At 39.7% G+C, this 25,147-nt stretch overlaps 1 protein-coding gene across 50 annotated transcripts in view; it reads left to right on the top strand.

Moving 5' to 3' along the window:
* PARD3 (par-3 family cell polarity regulator) overlaps positions 1 to 25,147 on the top strand; it is a 634,673-nt gene that overhangs the window by 367,367 nt on the left and 242,159 nt on the right. For 26 of the 50 annotated variants that reach the window (XM_084980484.1, XM_084980478.1, XM_084980456.1 and 23 more), the window contains 5 exons: positions 3,883 to 4,022; positions 6,569 to 6,697; positions 9,065 to 9,103; positions 21,424 to 21,612; positions 22,927 to 23,097. In XM_084980484.1, coding sequence (XP_084836610.1) covers positions 3,883 to 4,022; positions 6,569 to 6,697; positions 9,065 to 9,103; positions 21,424 to 21,612; positions 22,927 to 23,097 — 668 coding nt within the window. The remainder of the gene's footprint in view (positions 1 to 3,882; positions 4,023 to 6,568; positions 6,698 to 9,064; positions 9,104 to 21,423; positions 21,613 to 22,926; positions 23,098 to 25,147) is intronic. The other 24 variants (XM_084980471.1, XM_084980461.1, XM_084980477.1 and 21 more) reach the window with 1 other exon arrangement.

The raw sequence follows: 25,147 nt of genomic DNA, 5'->3' as shown, positions 1-25,147 counted from the left end.
AAGGGTGAGGCTTTACACCTCATGCTTCTGTGAAAAGGGGGGCCGTTCCCACTGCAGTAACACCGCTGATGATGCAGGAACCTGGCTCTGGGATGTTCCCATCAAGCCCAAAGCAATAGTGGGGCTTTTGGGAGCGCCGCCCCGTTGATGTCCTCAGAGATGGACTTTAGGGGCCCTCCGTGGCAGCCCCGTCCCTTCCGAGGAAGGGGTCGATTCCTTTGAAGCCCCTGGTGGTTCACGGCGAAATGCTGAGAAGCCAGGCCACTGGCCTGTCTCCTGTTCTGCCAGAATCTGGCACTGCCTCCCTCTCCGGCGATGCCAGGGGAGTTGGAATGGGTCTTGCTGCTCCTCTGTTGCATCCGTGTGTGTGTCTGCGGATCCTGGTGAACAGGAGGCCCGCGTTTGCGCGCCGGCTGCCCCCGCCCCGGGCTCAGAGCCGGCTGCCTGCCTTGACGTCCTGCTTTGCAGCCCCTGCCCCGCCGGGCGTCAAACCTCCACTTTCGCTGAGCGTTTTTATATGTGTTTAAGTCACGTCTTTCAAAAGGGTGTCATTATAAAGACGATTTCTTTTACGAGCTCAACCGAGTCCTGCAGTGAGTGGAAAGGGACCCCGGAGGAGCGGGAGCTTCCTCAGGTCACGTGGCCATTGGTCGCAGGTGCGTCCGGGACGCCTGACGTTTCGATGTGGGGGACGGTTCACAGCACTGGAAACGCCGAGACTCCCATTCCCTTTCTAAATCACACTCCCTCCTTGAACTTTGTGAACCGCTGAGTCCTTCTTTCTGGTTCCTGGCTTCTTCAGCTCCACATCCCTGGTTGACGTGATCAGGAACTGACAGCCTCCCTCCACTTCTGAACCACTGGTAGATACAGAGTCATATTAGCCTGAACTCCTTTTAGCTCCATTAATGCCTAAGTACGAGGAAGAGCAGATTCTCTCTCTGCATTTTTCCCCCCACGCAAGTGACAGGACCTAGGTTTTTTTTCCAAATTTTTAATTTTTATTTATTTTTATATTTATTTATTTATTTGGTCTTTTTAGGGCCACACCCACAGCATAGGTAGGTTCCTAGGCTAGGGGTCCAATCCGAGCTGTGCTGCCCGCCTACACCACAGCCACAGCAATGTGGGATCCTTGACCCACTGAGCGAGGCAGGGATGGATCCCGTGTCCTCGTGGACACTAGTCGGATTTGCTATGGCTGAGCCTCAAAGGGAACTCTGGTACCTAGTTTTTAAGCAAAAGCAAATGAGAAACACAGAGTATGAAAAATATAATTCTACTCGGACTCTCTTGACAAAGGTAGACCATTTTCCATTCTCATAAAGATATTCGTTCATAAATATCTCTGCCTTTTACTCTTTAAACAGGAATGTTCATTATTTATTTAGTTTTCCACATAATTATTATGTTAGCACCTTGTGATACAATATAAACTTTTAATATGCAGTGAAATTCTCTTTGCCATTAAAAGAATCACTCTTGTGAATACAGAAATTAATAGTTTCATTTTGATAGCATTTCAGAATATAGGATGGCATTTTATAGAAGTTAATTTAGAGAGAATACCTGCAGCCAACATAAAAATAGAAACAATGGTTTCTTTTAAATATTTCTGACCTTGAGTAGTCTCGATTATATGGAACCTCACAAATCCAGCTTGATTTTAGTTGATTAACTGTGAGAATGTATGTCAAAAGGCAGAAACTGCCTGTGCATCCTGCCAGAACTTATAAATATGTTCTATAAAAATAAATTCTGTTCTACTCTAAATAAGAATGAGGAAGAATGCTCATTATCTTTGATTAATACTAGATAGAGATGTTTTAATAGTCATCATTGTGGGACATTGAAGAGCCTTTCATTGTAGTTAAAAGATAATAATTTCAGCAATGAATATTGCTGCATTTAATGTTTTTAATGAAGTACATCAAAAAGGTAGGATTTGTCAATATTAAACTTTAAATTCACTTTGAACTGACACAATTTGAGTGACAGAAGCTCTTCATAAACTGAGATCCATGCTAGGGACTCAGAAGAGGAGCCTTTGTTAAAATGATTCTTTGGCATAATTTTGGCTCTATGTCACATGACATGTCAAAATAGAATAGCCCCGATGTACTTGCTTCCATAATTATGATTTCTTAATATTTATTGTCATTCTGGCATTCTCAAATACCCCGCTCTTTTGTAGAAATTAGCTTTTTAATAAAGTCACAGGAGAAGGTCAGTGATCTATTTCAGTCAGTGCAAAATGTTTTGTTGGCTTTGCTAAATGAAAATTGATATCTATTTATCTTTCTTTGAAAGGTCATTGTCTGAACTTTTAGCTTACAGATTTAGGGGTTATTGCTGATGTTTTAATAATATTGAGGTTCATATAACAATCAGCCTTTGTACTTCATAGAAATTAATATTGCAAAAGGAGAACAATTTAGAATTCTTCCTTAATAAATGTTATTGCAAGTCATTAGAGTTTCATGAAAGCACAGAGACATATGGAAACGTCCCAGCAGAATAATTAGGAAAATTTCATATAGACAGTATGCCATTCAAGTCTTCACAGAAGACTTAGGAAATTAACAGCTCAGGCACATTAAAGTCATTTCAGACCTGGAGTAAATGAATGTTTTGTTTGAATTTGAGAAGAGTTACTGTAGGTTTTGTTGTAAGTATAATTGATTGTGTTTGCTTCATTTCTGCTTTGTTTCTTCTTTAACCCACATTTTTATTCATATTTACTTGCCCATGTTTGTTTACCTACAGATTCATACTCATAAACTTATGGTTTTTTACTGAGTGGCACATCACATGAATGAATTCTCGTGTAGATTTTTCACCTTTATGTATCTCTTTATTCCTCCTATATTGAACCAGTATTTGTCCTCATATCATTTGAACTGGAATGGAACCTAATATCTTAAAAAATAACTTTCAAAATCCATCATCATTACAAGTGTTACAGAAAATCTGTGGTTCATTAGAAATGTGTCATTATCTGCGCATTTTTTTCTTGGTTCATTCTGGCTCATTGGATGTTGGTTACAGTGACATAACAACCCCTGTTCACTGTTGAGCTCATACGAGTGTCTGTCGAGAGAGCTGCCAAAGAGCCTGGAATTGAAATTATACCCACGAGCACAGTGATGGATAAATGTCACACTGATTTCAGTAACTTTAAACATAAGATGGTGATCCTCAGACCGGGTAGCCATGATCGGAGATGAGTAATTTGCTTTTTTTTGGTTTGTTTTTGTTTTTTAAGAAGTACGCATGGTAAGTTTAGGTGAATTATAAGAGAATTAGGCAAAGATAGTATGGTTCATCCTGTCAGGAAATCGTTGTGAGTAATTACAGTTTGGGGCGGTTCTGTTATCTGTATCTAGAAAAAAATTTTTTTTCACTGTTTCTTTCCACCATCCTGGACTTGTTCTCTTCCTTTTCTCCACCTCCCACCCTTTAATCTGGAGACCGTTATTGCACAATAATATTAGATATCTGAGGTACTATGGGTTTTAACAGACGGGTTTGGGTTTTTTGTTTTTGTTTTTTTTTTGGCATAGAGAAATTATTTTCATAAGCAAAGATTTAGGCCAGTTTAGAAACATTCCTCAGGCATATTTGTGTATTACTTTCACCTGCGTAGGCTCCCATCTCTTCTTAGACTAATGCATTTCGCTAGATAGACCATTTAAATCTTCTATAATTTAGTCTATTTTGAAAAATCTATTACAACTCGTAACGTATTTCAGGAAAGGTAGGCCACTGTGAAAGTTACAGAATGTCCACTTGAGGTAGAAACAAATCCTTTGTGTATGATATCCCTGAGACCTTCACGATGTCTCACTTTATTCACCTATTTTTTTTCTATCCTGTATTTAGGTACAGAAGGTTTAGGATTCAGCATCACTTCTCGGGATGTAACAATAGGTGGCTCAGCGCCAATTTATGTGAAAAACATTCTCCCAAGAGGGGCTGCCATTCAAGATGGCAGACTGAAGGCAGGAGACAGACTTATAGAGGTGAGTGAGGTCTCTGTGTCTGAAGTTCCACAATTCTTGCAAAGGTCCCTTTTCAAGGGTCAGATTCTTTTGGACGTTTTCATGCAACCTGAAAGGAAATTGGATATTTCAGCAGAAACATGCATCCTAAAACAATCATATTTCCTCTTTCGTTTTACATTTTTCTGAGTTCTTTGATGAGAACTATCTTTTCGTTTAGTTTACCCATAAATTTGTGGTGACTTGGACATTTGGTTCGTGAGATAACATAACATTTTGTCATTATGTAAGTACATTGTCTGTTAGGTTATATTTCTGGATGACTTTAAATTTATGTCTGGCAGTAGGGAAATGTTATCTACTCTGGAATCAGAGCAGAGACAAATGAAGTAAATGAAAACAGTGTGTCTTGATGAGAAGAACAAGGAAATTTGGAAATGTCAGCATGAAGAATGAATTGAGACATAAAAATCAAATGTCAGGGAGAAAAAGAAATAGTTTTTCAAAATTTCCTTTCAGTTTCTCATGTGGTTTCGGTTCATTGGTCTTTGAAGCAATCTTTGACATACACAAAGATGCATAATTTCTCTTTGCATGAATATTGTCCATATATAAATAGAGGAGGAAGATTGAGGAAGAATAATTTTTTTTTAGTGGTTTTTCTTAGTATTGTCTTGAGAAAACATAGTCTGTATTCTTAACGGCAGGTACTGTTTCCTAATTATTGACTAGCATTCAAATACTAATGTTAAGAAAATTTTTATGATGTTGTCCTTTTTTCTCGTAGTTTCATATGTTATTTTGAACTCTCCAGGTCAAGTTCTTCTCTTCAAGATTCCTTGAAAAGTAATGGAACATAGGGAAGGCGTCCAGATTTTTTTCCCATGTCTACGCTTTGGGTCTAGAGTCCTTAAGTCTTACTCTTTCCTTTGTCATGTTGGCTTGATGCCATGTTTTACAGGGATGCTGATAGAAGCTGAAGAAAAGGCGAGCTTTGAGGACACGTTGTATTTAGGGTCTTGTATCTAGAAAGGTCCTCTAGTCTTCTGGCTGTAAGGAGCCGGGGGAGATTTCCTCCAAGTTTGTAGTTGTGGCTTGTTTCCTTTGGGAAGAGCCAGGTGGATCGTGAGACTGGTTATCTTTAAATCCAAAAAAAACGTCTGTCCTATTGTCCCTCGTCTCCCTTGCCCTTCTTTTTTTTTTTTTTTTTTTTTTTTTTTTGTCTTTTTGCCATTTCTTGGGCTGCTCCCTCGGCATATGGAGGCTCCCAGGCTAGGGGTCAAATCGGAGCTGTAGCTGCTGGCCTACGCCAGAGCCATAGCAACTCGGGATCCAAGCTGTGTCTGCAGCCTACACCGCAGCTCACGGCAACGCCAGATCCTTAACCCACTGAGCGAGGCCAGGGATCAAACCCGCAACGTCATGGTTTCCACTGCGCCACGACGGGAACTCCAGTTTTAATTTTATATTGGTGTGTCATTGATTTACAATGTTGTGTTAGTTTCAGGTGTATAGCAGAGCAAGTCAGTTATACGTATATATACCTATTGTTTTCAGATTCTGTTTCATTACAGGCTATTATGAGATATTAAGTATAGTTCCCTGTGCTGTAAGAAGGTCATTGCTCGTTACCTGTTTTATATACAGGAGAGCGTATGTGTTAATCCCGTTCCCTGAGTTTGTCCTTCTTCCTCACCTGTATCAGATGGTTTTAGGAGGCGGAAAGGTTCCAAAACATATTTCAATGACAGGAAAGTTTTCATATTACTATTTAAATAATTTGCTTAATTGCCTTAGACAAGTGTTATGTTAAAAGTAGTATAGAGTATTTTTTTAAAGAAACTTTGCATTTTCCTTTCCAAAGCCAGTAAGTTTTGTGTTGACTTGGCATTTTAGGTATATTTGTATCACTGGTTACTTGTTTTTCTTTTTCTTTTTTTAAAAATGTTATCGGAATATAGTTGACTTACAATATTGTGTTAGTTTCAGGTATAAATGTATCCACTCTGTCTCCGATTCTTTTCCCATATAGGTTTTTCCCCCAGTATCGAGTACAGGTCCCTGTGCTCTATAGCAGGTCTTTGTTAGTTGTCTATTTATATACAGTAGTGTGTATGTGCCAATCTCAACCTCCTCATTTATCCCTCCCTCCTCCGTTTCCCCCGGTGGTAACCGTAAGTTTGATTTTAAAATCTTTGAGTCTGCTTCTGTTTTGTAACTAAGTACATTTGCAGCATTTTTTATTAGCGTCCACATAGAAGTGGTCTCATATATATGTCTTTGTCTGCCTTCCTTCACCTGGTTACTTGTTAATGTGCTGGTGGCTATGCTTTTGTTTTATTGATGAGCCCCGAGACGTCGACTGTGTCCTGTCTTCGTTCTAGATACCCGGTCTGCTCTGCATTTCTTCATTAGCCCCACCAGCCTGATTGTTACTAGATTAGGGCAGCATTTGCCTCGAAACGTGCCATGTTCCACAGCAGACGTGATCCGTTCTAGAGTGCGTGACTTGTCTCCTGTTCCCTGTTGGCACAGCGTGGCAGCTGACAACCTTGTGTTTGTTGTAGGTGAACGGAGTGGATCTAGCAGGCAAGTCCCAGGAGGAAGTCGTTTCCCTGCTGAGAAGCACCAAGATGGACGGGGTCGTGAGCCTTCTGGTCTATCGCCAAGAAGATGCCTTCCACCCAAGGGAACTGGTGTGTACATTCAGAACACATGAAACCTTTCTGATACACATGAACCAGGGATCTGGGCTGGCGACCTGGTGGCCAGGGTTCACTGAGACATTTTCCAAGCAGTTTCTGTATTTTGTATTACCTCGGAGCCTTAACATAAATAAGATAAGCATTCTTTTCTCGTATTTCCTCAGTTTTGGAACTAGACATCCATGGTGTTGAGGGCAGGAGTATCTGAAAATCCAATTGCAGGGGTATTTGCTAGGGCAGCACATGTTTATTACTGAATGCGTTTAGATGGACTGATGGACTATGGAGACGTCGATTATTTCATAACTGTCACTTCAGAGGCTGTTGTTGAAAGCGTGCCATCTTCTCCACTACGTATGACAAATTTTCATATTTCAAGTTTTCAGGGTACGTGTGGCTAAATCAAATAAAGATGCTTGCTTACTGTTGTATGAAAAGGAGGAACGTAATTAAATACAACTATTGAAAATAAAAAGACCTGAGTTGCGATAAGCCCCAGGGCCATTCATGACTAATATAGACATTATTTGGAAAGACATAAATGAAAAGGCATGTGTTTGCAAACTATTTATTTCACTTTTTATACATATGTCAATACATCCCAATTTTAGGTAGGGATGTTTACATAGTATTGGTGCGAATGAATTACCTATATGAAATTGACATAGTTCTCAATGTTTTTCTGCAAAAAGACATAGGTTTAATTTCTATGTAAAAATAATATTGGAAGAATCACCTGTATCCTTTGTTTTGATGTGGTAAGAAAATTGTTGTACTTCAGGTTCAAGGGGTATTTTAAATATTTTAAAACAGATTCTAGCTGGCTTCTTTCAGGATATTTGAAATGTTTCTCAGATAGCTTTTAGCTTATCTAAACAGTAATTAATCTGGATATACTAGACTGGGTAGCTTTTAGGGATACAGTTCCTGAATGTATTCAATTGTCCTAATTCTCTTAGGCTGATATTTCAAGCATAGATGTGTCATGGTTAATAAGAATTTCCTTATATTATAAAGCAGATCAATTTGAGTCGTCGGACTATCCCATCCCTGGGTTCTGCACACATTTACAACTTACGGTGATTTCATGGAAATTTCCGATTGTGTCAGGGCTGAAAAGTAAACACCGGCGCTTTAGGTAGTTGTTGAAAAATGACAACAACAACGTCTTTATTTCTATTTAAAAATGTGGAATGCATTATTTCTCAATTTAAATTCTGTTTTCCAATTTCCCCCTCACTGTCATCCAATTTTGTGCTTAAAATGCCACCTGATCCTAAATCTGGAGTTGTCTCTATTAAATTGTAAATGAGCACTTAAAGAAAAACAACCCACTCAGCTTTTGCCGTGATTTGCTCAAGCTTTAGTCCTTCCTCGGTGTATGCGAGCCTGGGTGATATTTGGCATTAGTTGGTTGCCAAAGCTTCAGCATTGCTCTTACAGCCTTCCCCAAGTTAGTGCCAGCAGAGAACCAGCTTAAGGTCATTCAGGTTCTTCTGGTCCAATTTTGATCTTCCAGGCTTCTGTTTTCCCCTTCTGCTGCCTATATTCCCCCCCCCCCCCCCGCTCGGTTATTTAATTTATTGCTTGTGAGCTTTTCATTAAGGAGGGAGCCAGTAGGCCGTCAGTTTACTATTCACGTTGCAGCTGCTATTCAAGATTTCAGTGAATAAAATCTGAAAACTCAAAGGGGAGGGGGGTGTTTAAAATGATCTTGAAATCCAATTAACAGAACTCTTTTCCTCTGTTTAGGGTGCCTGTGTTTAAATTCTGTGTGTAAAGCAAAATACTTTTTTTTTTTTTTTTAATCAATAAGTGCCTTTTTTTAAACAAGCCAACCTTATAACTATCTGTGTAATTAAAGCAACTCTATAACACTAGACAAAATTCACATTTATAACCAGTGTAATATTGCAAAGTATAGGGCTTGTGGTTTAGACTGTGGTTCAGACTGTTATTATCTGGTCTAGCTATCAAATGACAATATACCTTCTAATTTAGATTTAGTTGGGAAAATTAGAAAACAAAATTAGAAACAGTGCCAGGAATAGAAAAGCAGTTTGGTGGGTTTTTTTGTTTTTTTCCTCCAAATAATAAGTTCATGATGTCCTGTGAATGAGCAAGTAAAAATTTACATCTAGAAAAAAATTGTAACCCACCCCCTCCTTAAGACAATATAACCACATTAGTAAAAATTTGGAAGACAGCAATATATCAGCCACAATATAATCACCCTCTATATGTTTTGCGGATTTTAAGAACCAACAATTTTTCTCCTTCAAAGTAAAGCTTTGTGTCCCTGTGTGTTGAAGATGGCTTTGGTCAGTCTGTATTTATGCTTTTCTTCAATTCTTCTAGAATGCAGAGCCAAGCCAGATGCAGATTCCAAAAGAAACGGTAAGAGCTTTGTCTTTTGCAGGATGCAGAGATGTTGGAAAGATAACCAGAACTAACTTCTTACTAACTAATTATGAAGCTCTTTGTCCTCTCTTTTCCTGGCTCATAATAGATCCTACCTAGATTTAATCAAAGTGGTTGTCCCTTAGGTGATTTACTGGTACTGCCCCAACTGGAGAATATTTTGTGATTGTTTTTGATGAGACAGGGATTTAAAAAAGACATTCCAGACTTTCCTATTGACCTGCATAAAAAGAGGGACCAAAAGTAGTGAGCTTAGTAGTTTGACACATACATGTGTGTGTGTGTGTGTATATATACGTCTCTATTATAGGACTTCATGTGTTGTAAAGTGCTATTTTGTAATGACTACAAAAGTGAAAAAAGGAAAACTCGATTCCAGCATAGAAAAAATAGGGGAGAGCCAAAGCACAAAATATGTATCCTAAAGAGGAAAAATAAAAAAAAAGTCAGCAATCAGGCGAAACATATTGTGTCAAAATTTACATTTACAGATATTTTAACTGATTATCAGCGTTATAGTGTATTATAAGGGGTTAATTCTCCAGAGAGAAATAAGTTTTCACAGCTTAGATTGAAATACACAAACAAGTGTGTCCTTTTAGAGGATAAATCATGTGATAGGCTGGAAATAAAGGAATAAGTTGAGTTCTAGCAGGCAATGCTAACACAGTGAAAGTAAGGATTGCTGTATCAATCTCTGCACTTACTTTTTCGTGGATGCCCTGCATTGGGAAAAAAGAGAGGGTGTATTATGTTGACGTACGATTCCATCCCGTGGAAATTCTGACAGTCAGGATCTTTTCTGCATTAGACAGCATAGCACAGAAACATGTCATTCACAAACTCTTGTGCGTAAAGTGAAAATTCAGCAAAACCATACATCCCTGATGGGCGATGTGGATATGTATTTTTCCAAAATTTGGCATGTTAGGTAGGCAGAGTAAAAACACGAAGAATTTGAATAACATAATTAACATTATTAATAGCATAACATCATTTGATTTTTCTTTTACGTATTCAGAAACAGACAGCTTTGAACCTAATACAGTGTTATTTTCAAATATTCCATAATTGCAAAAATAGTTGAATAATCAGACGTCAGAGGAAAATCGTTAAACAAGTTTAAGGATGTTACGTGTTCATTAATATAGGTTGTAGGGAATTCATAGCTTTCATTTTTTTAACCCATCAAATCAATACTAGGTCTGTGATAGTAACTCCGAATCACAATGGGGTGTGTGTGTGTGTGTGTTTGTGTGTGATGGTGATGGGTTGAAAGGTGATTGGAAATCAAACAGATTGATTCTAAAGAATAAAGTGGGGCACAAGAACGATTTATTCTACTTTAAAGGACAGTGATGGAGGCAAAGTGTACTATAAAGTCAGAATACTTAAAATAGTGTAGTGTTGTTGTCAGACTAGATAAGCAGGTCCTTTAAACACATTAATGAGGAGGGAAGTGGTCCCAGTGTTTGTGTGTGTGTGTTCATGTGTGTGAAAGGAGGCATTTCCAAGGAGGGGGTAAGTGTGGTTTATTTAGTGTTTAGGACAGTTGGCCTTTCACTTTAAAATGTTAGGTGCCTTTTTCTCACCACACGCCAAAATAAATCCCGCTTGACAGTGAAATTGAACCTACAACGTACCAAAAAGTATTGAGAAGATAGAAAAATTTCCCTGTTCACTGGGGATAGTGAATACTTGTCCAGGCATGACACAGCCAGCGTGTCCTAAGAGAGTAGCTTGATAGATTTGTTTATGTATACATATGGGTGTGTGTGTGTGTGTGTGTGTGTGGTTTCTTTTTTTTCTTCCTTCTTTTTAGGGCTGCACCCTTGGCATATGGAGGTTCCCAGGCTAGGGGTCCAATCGGAGCTATAGCTGCCGGCCTGTGCCACAGCCAGAGCAACGCTGGATCTTTAACCCACTGAGGGAGGCCAGGGATCGAACCTGGCAACCTCATGGTTCCTAGTCAGATTCATTTCCCCTGCGCCACGATGGGAACTCCTGTTTATATATGTTAAAAACTGAGTAGAGCAGTAGGTACACCATATAATAGTTGGAAGATAAAAGCTGAATGTGGGAAGCATTTTGCAACATGATTCTTGGGTGAAGAACTGTGCCTTTGTTGTTTGGAATCTTAGCATCATAGAATTTTTGGAAAAGCGCATGACGTCACACAGGCTCTGTATCTGTTTATGCCTAAGACGAGCTGAGATGAAAATGACGATATACAGTCAAGAGAGGCACGTTCTTTCGACACGAGTGGTCAGTCCTGGTGAGGCAAGGGTGGATGAGCTCGGAAAGGTTCCGTCACTAACAGGTGGAAACGGACTTGGCTTTGGATGTGGTATTCCATCGAGAATGTCAAGGGCTGTTCACCTCTGCCCCCCACCCACAAGGCTTTTGTGTTCCACCTGGCATGTCCCAGCAAGTGACAGTTCAGCCACCTTCACCAAAGACATGATACCTGTATATGTGTGGTGTCTGACTTCCTGTGACAAATGGGAATTTTTTCTGAAGAGGGTTTTCCAAGTAAGATTAAAAAAAAAAAAGTACAGGTTTTTCCCCTAAATATTTTATTTTTGATTTCTTGTTCTTCGTCTTGTCCTCTTGCATCGGTGCCTCTCTTTCCGCTTTTGCTGTGCAGTACCATTTGGAGCTGTTCCAGGCTTTGTGTTAAAATTATACTTTAAAAATGGACTTCCAGGGCCGCTGTCTGTCCCTTTGGATGGCAAGTCATTAAGTTCACTCAAGTCATGAAATTCTCTGATTTTGTGTCATTGTTCAGGTGATTTTAGGCACCCAGAGAACAGAACGTCCTGAAGCTCAATTAGTGTGTTAGTGGGTTATCACCATGACGCCCGTAACTGATGAAGGCTGAGACACTTCAAAAAAAGGTCTTTTTAGGTAGATGAGGAGGGCTCTACCAATGGCTTGTGGACTTTTTAAATATCTGAAATGTAGATTTCTTGTACATCTTCTAAATATTGTACTGACTCCTGAGAGCGAGCGATGAGAAACCCTAGTTTCATGTTCTCCATCCAGATTCCAGTCGGGGGAGGATAGTCCCTTTAATAAATGGTGGTGGGGAATCTGGGCAACCAGTGAACAAGAACACAGCTGGCTTCCTATGGGGCACCATATGTAAAATTCAACACAAAATAGCTTAAAGATTTAAATATAAGACTCGAAGCCATAAAACTCCTAGAAGCAAAAATATAGAGTGAGCAGTTTGACATTAGTGTTGGTTACGATTTTTCAGACTTGATACCAGAAGCAAAAATAAACAAATCGGACTATATCAAGTTTAAAAGCTTCTGCATAACAAAGGAAGCCATCAGTGAAATGAAAAGGCAACCCATGGAATGGGAGAATGTATTTATAAATCATATACCTGATAAAGGATTAATATCCAAATCAGGGAAACAAAAACTCAGAATGTAATAGCCAAAAAAGTAAATAATCTGATTAGAAAATGGACAGAGGAACTGAATAGACATTTTTCCAAAGAAAAATGGCCAACAGGTGCATTACTAGGTGCTCAGCGTCATTCATCCTGAGAGAAGTGTAAATCAAAACCACGATGAGTGATTACTTCACATCTGTTAGAATGGCTGTCATCGAAAGACAAGATGCCAAGTTGGTGAGGATGTGGAGAAAAAGGAACCCCTGTACACTGTTGGTGGCAATGTAAACTGGTGCAGCTGCTATGGAAGACAGCATGGAGGTGCCTCAAAAATTAAAAATAGAACTACTATATGATCCGGCAGTTCCACTTCTAGATGTTTATCCAGAGGAAATGAAAATCGGGATCTCAAAAAGATATCTGAACTCCTATATTCATTGCAGCATTATTTACAATAGGCAAGATATGGAAACAGCCTCAATGTCCCTCAATGAATAGATAAAAAAGATATTTTACACATACACACATGAGTGTTATTGAACCATGAGTAATAAAAATATACTGCCCATTTGTGATTATATGAGTGGACATTAATGGGCCTTATGCTAAATGAAATAAGGCAGAGGAAGATAAATACTGGATGATATATTTATATGTGGAATCTTAAAAATTCATACTCAGCGATAAGAATGGTGGTGGTGACGGCCTGGACAGTAAGGGGAAAAAGGAAATATTTGGCAAATTGTATCAACCTCTAGCATAAAATATGCAAGTTCTGGGAATCTAATGTAGAGCATGGTAATTATAGTTAATAATACTGTTTTTATCATCAAAAGTTGCTAAGAGAGTAGATTTTAAATGTCCTCCTGACAACAAAGAAGTAGTAATTATATGAGGTGATGGAGGTATGTTAGCGAAGCTACAGTGGTAATCATTTTGTGATATGTAAATGGGCCAAATCAACACTTTGTACACCCTAAATTAACACAAGGTTACACAGCAAATATATCTCAACAAAGCTGGAAATAATGGTCAAATCTTGCAAAGAAAATAGGGACCCTAATGGGGGGATTGCAATATGGATTGTTACATCTTCGTTCAAAACTTTGTATAAATCCTTTGGGACACACTGACCATTTCGCTAGGCCTGTAATGTAAATGCATTTTAATAATCTAGATAGCGTGGGTGAAAGTACAAATTTTTTTAATTTGAGTTTTTGTTGACTGTCTATACTGTTATACACGAATCGTACGTTGACCTTAATAGTTTGGTTTTGAGCCTCAAATGTTGCGTTTATCACAAAGAATTTTATAAAATGTATGGTGTTTCTTGTGCTTTAAATGGTTAAACTTATTTTAAAGTCATGATTCAGTGAAATTCTTTTCAGCATAAATGACTCAAACTTCCTTCAAGTTAAGGATTTCCTAATGCTTAACGTGTTTCCCCTTGGGAAATGTATCTTAGTTATTTTTTATTGTCTTCCTTTCACAGTATAGTGATAAAATTAATAGCTTTAAAATTTATGCTGTAATTTTTTTTGACTCTTGAACTCAGGTTATTTTGAAAATCGTGTTAGCAGTGATGTCTGTTTTAAAAATGAGACTTCTTAGATATAGCAAAACTCTTCTGGAGTAGTTAGAGTGCACAATTAAAAACGTCAAGAAAGGCCCAAAGAACTCCAATATACCCTTCTCCCACATTCCCCAATTGTTAATATGTTACTACACTTGATAAGTAATATTCTTTCATCTTCCTCTTCCCCCTCTCTAATTTTTCCTCCTTTTCTTCCTACTATATAGCTTTTTTTCAGCATTGAGTTAAATCGTAAACAGAATTCCCCTTTATAAGCCTTTCACTGTGTATCCTAAGAACAAGCACATTTTCATATGTAGCAAGCTTATAGTTATCAAGTCATGAAATTAACATTGACTTAACAGAGCTGTGTTACTGGTGGTTTCCACCACTGCCCTTTATAGTTAGTGCGCAGAGGTGAACGAATGAGTGATCACAGAAGAATCAAATTCTGGTCCAGTTTCCTACTTAGTATCATGCATGGCATCTAGCTATCAAGTCACTTTGGTCTTTCTTAATCTGAGACATTTCTTCAAGGTCTTTGCTTTTCATTTTTGAAGAGCAAATTACTTTAAAAATGTCCATCGGAGTTCCTGGTGTGGCTCAGGTGGTTATGACCCCGACTAGTATCCATTAGGATGCGGGTTTGATCCCTGGCCTCGCCCAGTGGGTTCAGGATCCAGCATTGCCACAAGCTGCGGCATAGGTCACAGATATGGCTTGGATCCAGCATCACTCTGACTGTGGTGTAGGCCTGCACCTGCAGCTCCGATTTGATCCCTAGCCTGGCCACTTTCATATGCTACAGGCGTGGCTCTAAAAAGAAAAAAAAAGAATGTCCCTTCAAGTTGGTGTGACATTTCTTTGATTGAATAAAGGTTTTTTCCTGGCTTCCCATTAGAGATTAACAAACTATACTAAACCTTTTATCTTTTCTGTTCAGTATTTGTTTCATCAAGCAAAGCACTTTAAAATTCTTTAAATGTTGTTTATTTTACATCTACTGTTTGAATTAGAAAAGAGCACTGTAAAGCCAGATGTGACATTTTAACTTTGCTAATAAGAGTAATTAACCTTAAAATATCAGCACAAATAACATGCATAAACAGTCATCTCACACATGGGAAAAGTTAAAATATATAGTGTAAAGAAACCAGAGGGTTTTTTTTTATGCAAAAGATAAACGTGATAACTTCTCTATTTAAAAAAAAAAAAAATCTGCTTCTTAATTAAACCCTAAATGGTCGTTACTGTTTCCTGCTCTACCTGCATATTATTTAATCTCTAGCTGTTGAGGAAGTGTATTCTCTTTTTAACCGTGTATGGAGACTCCTGTTAGGCTTGAGAGTATGATGAACCACCTGCTACGATGGCATCATTGTTTTGTAAGCTCCATGATGGGGTTTTTATCCCTAGAGCCTTAGACATCCAGCCCGAGCCCCGCCCAACTTTTCTATCCCTCTTCCTGGAATCCTCCTCCTTGGAAGAGGAAGAATTAAAGAAATGGTTTGAGTGGGCTTTTACAATTACAGAAAGTAATGTATATTGACATTAGAACATTCAGTCAAGCACAGAAGAAAATTAAAATCACCTGCAATTATGTGACGTCATTGCTGCCATTTTGGTGTATATTTTTCATGCTTTCCTTCTTTACTATTTAGCTACTATATATCCTGATCGAGACCCATATGCTCTAGCTAACAAATGTCATGTCTCAAGTACAAAGGGACACAGGTCTGTCCTCTCGAAGCTTTCACTGATACGAAAAGACAGACATTAAACAGTGTATAAAAACAGGAGATCAAGGTTTATGATGGTGAAGTAGTGGAAGTTATGAAAACCCACAGGGTAAAACCCAGTTTCTTGGTTGTCACTATTTTTCTGTCTCACTAAATATTCTTGGAGACACTTTAATAGCTGAGCGGTATGCCGTTATCTTCATCTACCTCGTATCATATATGTAGGTTGTTTGCCATTTTTAGCTCTTGTAATTAAAACAGTGACCATCTTCACAGTTTAGTCTCTGTTGGTGACCACAGTTAGATTTTTAGGATGTAGTACAAAAAGTAATAGTTCTCAGTTAAGCAATGGGCAAAACGTAGAGGCTTTCGGCAAATGTCATCCAGTTGGCTTCCATAAGTACTGCACCTTTGAACACCAGCCGTGCACAAAAGTGCTCTTTTTGCCACACCTCTGCATTGTTCGCTATGGTTACTTAAAACAATTTTTTTTAGCAGTTCGATAATTTTTGTTGATAAGTTAATTTGTGTATTGTTGGCCCCAAGTTAAATTGAGCCTTTTGCTTATTTCTTGGTCCACTCGTCTTTCTTTTATGAATGGGGGTTTGTGCAGTAAAGATATTAACTCTATGGAGAAGGGAGTAGGAGAGAAATCCATAAATTATATTGGAGCCACAAGCAGGAAGGACTCCTGCTGTTACTTTTCTTCTCTCACTCATGGCACCTCTGATTCCAGATGGGAATTTTCCACACCCAGCCGTTTGATGCTAACTGCCCTTAGCTATCATAGACCCCACAGGTCAAGGGCTCAGACTGAAGAAGCCAGTTCCAGTGGTGGGTCCCACACTACCCACCATGTCTGCTTGACTTGGCTATAAATTAGAGGTTCCTACAACTCTCTCATTGGGTTTGCTGATTTGCTAGAGTGACTTAAAATCCTTGAATACAGTTAACTTACTCTTGGCGACTTATTACTAAGGATGTTTTAAAAGATACAAATGAGGGAGTTCCCATTGTGGCTCAGCAGGTTAAGACCTGGACATAGCATCTATGAGGATGCAGGTTTGATCCCTGGCCTCCTTCAGTGGGTTAAGGATCCAGCGTTGCCAAAACTGTTGTGTAGGTCGCAGGTGCAGCTTGGATCCGGTGCTGCTGTGGCTGTGATTGTGGCTGTGGCTGTGGTGTAGGCTGATCTCTGTGGCTCTAATTTGACCCTTAGCCCAGGAACTTCAATATGTCACGGGTGTGGCTGTAAAAAGAACATAAATAACGGAAAATAAAATAAATTGTAAAAAAGATACACTGAAAATTTGGATTTAACAACAAAAATAAAGGATGCAAAAGAACAGCCGGATGAAAGAGTTCTGTGGGGCAATTCTGGAAGGTTACTGAGCTCAGGCATCTTTGTCTCTGTGGAGCTGGGGTGTGGCACCCTCCTCCTCCCAGCATGTGGATGCGTTCATCTGCCCAGAAGCTCTCAGAACCCCATACTGTGGGGATGTTTATGGAGGCTTCATCATGGAGGCGTGGTGGGTGACTAACTCCATTTGCAGCCCTTCTCTCCTTTACAGGGGCTGAGGCAGAAAACTCCAACTTCTAATCACAAGTTGGTCTTTCTGGTAACCACTCCCCTCCGGAGGGTACTCTGGAGTCCACCCAGAGTCACTGCATTAGAACAAAAGATGCCCTGGTCACTCAGGAAATTGAAGGGGTTTAGGGCCTCTGTGCCAGCAGCTGGGACCAAAGAGGAATAGATTAGCAGGAATCATAGGCAGACACACACACACACACACACACACACACACACACACACACACACACACACACACTGTATGTAAGTCTGTGTAATTATTTCACAAGTGATAAAATGTGTGCTGCCATTTATTTCTTCACAGAGTCCCTATTCATCTCTTGGACATACATCTATAATTTTATGGTCTCATGATATGTACACATATTTCTTTTGCCTCTCTCAATATTTTGTGCATTCTTCTCAAGATGTTCATATATTGAAGCCCAGAGATTAGTGTTCTCATGGTTATCTTTTGGCGTGTAATATGATCAACTCCTTGCTACCCATTTTGCAGATGACCTGCAGACTCCGAATGGCAGCTGTGTCCGCGCGCAGCTCTTGGGACTGTTAGGGGAGGGAGGAAAACTGGGCTTGAGCGCTGATCACTTGTGGCTGGTTTTCTGTCTCTTGGCAGATATGTGTGCATCTTTTCCGCTGTTCTGAGGATGGTGGGAAAGGAAATTGCTTTCATGTTGCCCACCCCCTAGGTGCCCTGCTTTCTGATATGCTTCGCACAAATGCCCTGGGTTTTTGTTTTTTTTTGTTTTTGTTTTTGTTTTTGTCTTTCGAAGGCAAAAATGCTAGTGGAGTCATGGCCAAAGGAAAACATGTCAGGTTGCATTGATGGAAAACAGTCACTTGGAGTATGTACGTGTCTGTACGTGGGGGATATGATGTGTGGTTCAGTGACATTCATGTGCAAATGTCCTGCAGAGCAAATTAAAGGAATAAAAAAAACCCCACATTTATTTTGTTTCTCTATCAAGAACTTGACTCAAGAAATAGTTGATGGAGTTGAAAATCAGTGGAGTAACAATTTAAGGGGATAGAAAATTAGCTTCTTTGTATCAGAAGACCGAGATCCATGTACTTGTAAGATTTTGGAAAAGTTCTCTATCACGTAGCATTTAAAATGGTTTGTGAAGAGCAGATCTTTTAAAACATTTTGCTGCCAGAGAATTAAGTTCTCAAAGCTGGCATTAATTTCAGTCTTATGTCAAGAGCCAAATGGATTAATAATGAAATATTAAAGGAAAGCACAGTCTCTCACTTAAATGTTTTTAATGGTAATAATGACTTAAGCCTTGATAAGAAAGCTGAAAAGGAATATTATTCCCATCCTGCAGTTCTCATAATAAATGAAACTTTCACACAGAGAATACAGTCTCCTTTAAGGCAAGTTCAGAGTAGGGCACGTCAGGAAGTGACTCAAACTTGATTAAAATTTCTCTTTATATATTCAGTCAGCACCTTATCTTGATTTTTCAAGTAGAAGAAAAATGAGAATTTTAAGCCTTAGTAAAACATTATGGAAATGTCAAAATCAGTAAACATTAAAAAGCCAAATTGAAGAGACAAATCAGTAAGTGACAATTAAGAACCTTCCAGATTTGATGCAAATCAACATACTGAATGATCAGACCTAAATGTGCCCAGTTAAGGACCATTTTTGGTTTCCATGTCTTTTCAAATGCAACTTTCCCAGGAATGTAAACACTGATTTTGATTCACAAAGTGAATTTTCTTTCAATTACTTCTGAATTTAAAGTAGAAGGGGCTGTAGTGGGTTTTGATGCTATTTTTAATTTCAAACGTCAAAAACATTTTATATTGGGGGTAGCTATATTAATTCCTACCAGGTCTTTGTTATCCTTCAATCGTTTTGAACCAGATGGGTAAAAACAAAATTTTTTAGAGTAAAATAAGTGTATAAACATACCTTTGCATAATAAATATGAAATCAGTACTTTGATATGAGTATTTAATGTTTATTTCTCCCCAATCCATTGATTTTATTTACATTATAATTATTCTCTAGGAATATTTTAAGTGTAAGAAAGCTTTTATAGGCAGGTATAGGTTTTATTTTGATTTTGATGCTAAAAATGTATTTACTTTGTATAGTTAACATAGCTCTCACTAAGTAATTTATCAAGGTGTTTATTAAAATATTCTTGATTATATCATTTTCCTGTTTTTAGTATATTAACAGTTTATTTTTGAAACATACCTTATTCTGATAACTATGAAGCTATCCTTTGAGAAGGTATACAGAATATTAACCTTGAATATTTGTACATTAGAAACTTTAAAAATCATGTTATTATGGGTCTGGAGAGTTAAAAAGAACATACTGCTTATATTATGACAACATGAAAAAAATCTCTTACTGATAAACTCTGTATTTCCATAAATTATTTTGTCTAATGGAGATATCTGAGATGGTATGTTAAATCTCCAGATTCCTTTTAAAGATGATTTTATCATTATGATGTTAATCTTGATAATTATTAGAAAAATTTTTAAAAATGCCTGGGATACCAAGAAAAAAATTGGAGTCTAGCCACATTTCCGTTGCTCTGCTGCAGCCTTCCAGGCATGTAACTGAACCTTCTTCAAAAGTACAGTCTTTAAAGGATGCGTTATATTCCAGCCCAATTATGTGCTGTTAGATTCTCAAGTGTAATTTGAGAATTCCAGCTTGAAGGACTCGGTGGATGCTGAAGCAATACTCCCAAATTGTGAAAAGGCGAGGAGCAGGTTGCAGGACTGGATGAGGGCGTTTGGTTGTGTGGGTTGGAAATGCTGAGTTGGATAGACTTCTGGCCTCGCGCATGTGGAGACGGCCTGTGGCGCGCTCTAGATGGGACCAGTGGAGAGGTGACAAGAGGCAGGCGCTTCCTCTTCTGGTGTCTGACATTTTTGTGTGTCACCTCACTGCATTTCATCCGGTTATCCTTGGAGCGTTCCTTTCCTCCATGCAGTTTTAGGGGGAGGTGGGCCAAAGTTTGCGTATCTCAGATGGGCTGTGTTCTGAAATAGTCTCCTTAGGTGCTTGATGGCTATGGTCAGGAAATCAAAGCTGGCACATACAGCTGTTTAATTACACAATATTGCTTGAATGATATCCACCAGCTGTATTATGTGTCATACAGTCCTGTGGAAAAAATTTCCCTAATGTTGTTTATCTCGCAGATGTTGAAGGTTAAACTTTCTAAATGACTCTCTGAAAATGAATACCTTTTTTTCTGCTGACTTTGTATTGTTGGGATTTGTTATTTATTCTTTTTTTCTTTTTTTCTTTTTAGGGCCACTCCCGTGGCATATGGAGGTTCCAAGGCCAGGGGTCTAATTGGAGCTGAAGCCACCGGCCTACGCCAGAGCCACAGCAACACCAGATCCGAGCCGCATCTGTGACCTACACCACAGCTCACGGCAATGCCGGATCCTTAACCCACTGAGCAAGGCCAGGGATTGAACCTGCAACCTCATGGTTCCTAGTCAGATTTGTTTCTGCTGTGCCACAATGGGAACTCCAGGATTTGTTATTGTTTGTAAATAAAGTGATAGACCCTCAGTGAACATCGAAGTCCTATTAATATTGAAAATTCCTGTTGAAAGAAAAGGGACACGCGAATTATATTTATTTTGATTCCTGCTGTTGCTGTTTTTCTTCTGTTGTTTGGAATACATAAACAGACTCTCCCCCCAAAACCAACCAACAAACAAAACTCTAGGCGTCTACATGTACGTTTTTCCCTCCTATATTTCTCAGAATCTGGTTTAGGTTTGTTTCAGGGCTGAAACAAGTGCTGCATAAAAATATTAGCAGCTGGTTCCAGGATTCATCTGGAAGGGGTGCAGATGCGCGGTTATCATGGATCTTGTTGTGGAACTTTGATGGAAATACAGTGCCTGTTATGATTAAAGGAATGCTCATTAGCAGTCTTAAAAAGTAACAGAAAGAAACACTGGAATATAACGTACACTTTTGTTTCCTGTTAGAAAGCAGAAGATGAGGATACTGTTCTCACACCTGATGGCACCAGGGAATTCCTGACGTTTGAAGTTCCGCTGAATGATTCAGGATCAGCCGGTCTTGGCGTCAGTGTCAAAGGTAACCGGTCAAAAGAGAACCACGCCGATTTGGGAATCTTTGTCAAGTCCATTATTAACGGAGGAGCAGCGTCTAAGGTAAGCAGATGTCATCTTGATCCAGCTTATGCTCATTCGCAAAAATGTTTAATTACAGCCCTGGTCCTGTTTTGGAAGCCTCTAAGCTGTAGGGGCAAAACCTATCCTCTACCCTCTTCGATTCAGTTCCTGTGGCCTGTGAATTAAACTAACAGAAGACAGATTAATGGGGAAAAGGTTACACATTTTATTGATGTTAAAATTTCCGATTTTATGTATACGGGAGCTCTACAGGAAAGAAGTGAAAACCCAAAGAAGTGGTTAGACTAGGAAGCTTATATACCATTTTAGCAAATGGTGATAAATAATGGAATCATGATTAGACAAAAGGTTTGGGCTTCCAGGGACGGTCAATTGTTGTGAGATGGTGAATATATGAGGGAAACCCGAGGTAGAAAAGGTTTATTTTGTAAGGTTTGTTCGGTAGACTTATCTCAGTGCCTGTCCTTCTCTGGTGGCGAGGGTTGTTCTCCCTCCCAGGTTTGGAGAAGAGGGGGCACCTTCACCTGGGGAACTTGATGCCCCACGTTCAGCCAGAAGGGGGACAGGACAGACCTTTCCTTCCGTGTCTGCCATTTCTCAGTTGCCTTCTGTTCACATAATCCCTCTGCCAAAGTGGTATGTTTTGGGGTGCCATTTTCTGATACCCTGGAGCCCATAAAGGTTTTCTGTTTTCTCGGCAATACCCGTTCCGTGAGCAGACAACTCCTGGCATCTCAGTGATCTCTCATTTCGCGATGGAACTCGCAGCTCCAGCTCCCCATTTATTTTGTCTCACAGAATTCACAGCCCCTGGTCATTCTAGTGAAATGAAGACTATCCATGCAAAGACTTGGCCCAGGTCCTGGCACAGAGCTGCCCTGCAGTGAAGGCTAATCCCCCGCCATGGGTCACTGCTCCAGTTTCCCAGTGTAGAGAAAATTTCCTGGCTGTCTGTGAAGGGGCCCTCCTCGGCCATTGTCTAATAGCCTGGAGCTTTTGCATGTCTTGGGTTGTAAATAACCTCTCTGGGTGTCTCTGGAAGCAGGAAAGTAATCACTTTGTGTCCTTTGAATTAGTATGCTATTTTGGTAAACAGATTATGATAATGACTTGATTTACAAATGTATAAATGATTGAAGTAGACACAGGCTGCCATGGCTGCTTACACATTATTATGCCGGTGTTCAATTGGGCGTAATCCATTAGTATTAAAGCGCCCCCCCCCTTTTCTTTTTGCTTTGTTCTTATTTTAATTTTTTTTTTAACTCAAGGGAAAGCAACTTCTTTTATTACAGACTCTTTAAGGGTACTTTTTACCTGCCTTCTTCCCAGGACGGGAGGCTTCGGGTGGACGATCAGCTGATCGCAGTGAATGGAGAGTCCCTGTTGGGGAAGACAAACCAGGATGCCATGGAAACCCTCCGCAGGTCCATGTCCACGGAGGGGAACAAGCGAGGCATGATCCAGCTCATTGTGGCAAGGAGAATAAGCAAGTGTGCTGAGGTAAAGCATGAGCAAGACGCAAGGGCCCTGGTGGTCGTAGGACCGAGGTCTGTCCTAACGCTGGGCAACCAAGGGAGAGCCCCGGGGCTTTGCCCTATTATCTTTGCTCATCTAGAGTTTAGTGCACTGTCAGGGTACTGTGATTTGTTTTCTTAATTCTCTTGTCCAGATATTCCTAAGTGTGCCATTGTATTTCTGTTGTTACCCCAACCGATAGCACTGTCCTCTCAAAGGCACCTTGAGCTGAGTTCTCACCTTGAAAACTCACGCCTTCCTGCCTGGGCCTGCAGATTCTCTTCCCTTGAGCAGTGGCCAACCCGCGGGAGAAGCACCTAAGCAGCATTGCTTGTGCCCTGGCTTATGGAGAATGAGTGCCTCTTGCAAAGTCCCTCAAGGGAGAGAGTCTGTTTCTCCTGTGACATTGTCAGAAGTGTGACCGCTCCTTCCTCTCCCCCCACCCGGTCCCCCTTTCTCCATCACTGGAGGGCTGGCTGCTTTCCTCTGGAGAGCCTGCTTTTTCAGGGGTATCTCCTGCGTAAAGCCACGGTGGGTTCTGCGCTTGTGCTGCCCTCTCTCTCTGGTTAGGCGTGACTGGGAAGGTTTTTCTCTCCTGAAGGGTATGAACATTCGTTTTCCCAAAGAGTAGAAACATCCCAAGTAGAAACATACTTTCTTGTATAGCAGGGCATTTGCAAATTTAAAGGGCGTTGTATATAGATTTGTTCATTAGTATTAGAACCTGAAAAGAGTTTGTTCCAAATTCTTTTATAGAATACATGCCAGCTCTAGGAAACCGTTGGGACCTGCTTGTTGAAAGTGTGACGTTTTTGTGGTCTCTGTGTCTAGTGATGCTTAGCTCTCCCCATTTTTAAATCACCTAAAGCAAACGATTAGCAAATCATACAAACTGGAAATTGTATCTCAACTGCTTAGGTGTTTTGCTTAATTTTATTTTATTTATTTATTTTTTTATTTTTTTTTTATTTTTTTATTTTTTTAAATTTTCCCACTGTACAGCAAGGGGGTCAGGTTATCCTTACATGTATACATTACAATTACAGTTTTTCCCCCACCCTTTATTCTGTTGCAACATGAGTATCTAGACATGGTTCTCAATGCTATTCAGCAGGATGTTTTGCTTAATTTTAAAAGCTGTGTTTATTATAAAAAGCAAGCTCTTCAGGTTGTGGTTGGGGCTCACCCAGCCCGATAATGCAATCAGATTTTGCCACATACCCTTGAGTGCAGTGGGTAGTCAGTGGAGTGGTGACCCGATTTTTAAATGTCTACTGACCATTTTTTATATTGTTTTTCTTTTCCAAATGCACCATGGCTTAATGATAATTAACACATCAATTTCCGTAACAACGAGAATACGATGTCACCTTAACTAAAAACCTCAGAGTGGAAAACCGTGGGAAATAACACATTTACATTCACATGATAAATGTAAACACGGATCTTTCAGAGTGGGCTACTGGATTGGTTTTCTTGGATAATAGTCTTTATTGGTTTCCAAGTCATTGACTGATGTTTGTCATGTAAGTCTTACAAGGAACTTGGTCAAAAATTCTCCACAGTAAGTTCACAGGACACATCGCTCCGTGTTTGGTATTCATAGGCTGTATTCATTTGACAGAGGTTCCCAGAGCATCATTTACATGTTAGGTCCTGGGGAGCCAGTGGCGATTACAAACAGATGGGGTTTCCTCTCTGGATGTTCTCCTGGACAATATGTCATAGTTTTAGTCTCTTTGTAAACAAACTAACATCTCTAGCACCTTCTCAAAGTTCTCCTTCAGAGAAAAGAACTGAATGTGATAGGAGGACTTAAAATGTAGGAAACGGAGGAGTTTCCATCGTGGTGCAGTGAGACCGAACCCGATGAGTATCCATGAGGATGTGGGTTCGATCCCTGGCCTCACTCAGTGGGTTAAGGATCCGGCATTGCTGTGAGCTGTGGTATAGGTCGCAGATGCAGCTCAGACCCGGAGTCGCTGTGGCTGTGATTCAGGCCGTCAGCTGCAGCTCCCTTTCAACCCCTAGCCTG

Source organism: Sus scrofa, chromosome 10, assembly GCF_054392235.1.
Source record: "Sus scrofa isolate SSC_HxYL_T2T_F1_AM1 chromosome 10, Sscrofa_HxYL_maternal_Yorkshire_Landrace_v2.0, whole genome shotgun sequence".
In the NCBI taxonomy this organism is placed as follows: domain Eukaryota; kingdom Metazoa; phylum Chordata; class Mammalia; order Artiodactyla; family Suidae; genus Sus; species Sus scrofa.
This window is presented reverse-complemented; position numbering and strand designations above follow the sequence as displayed.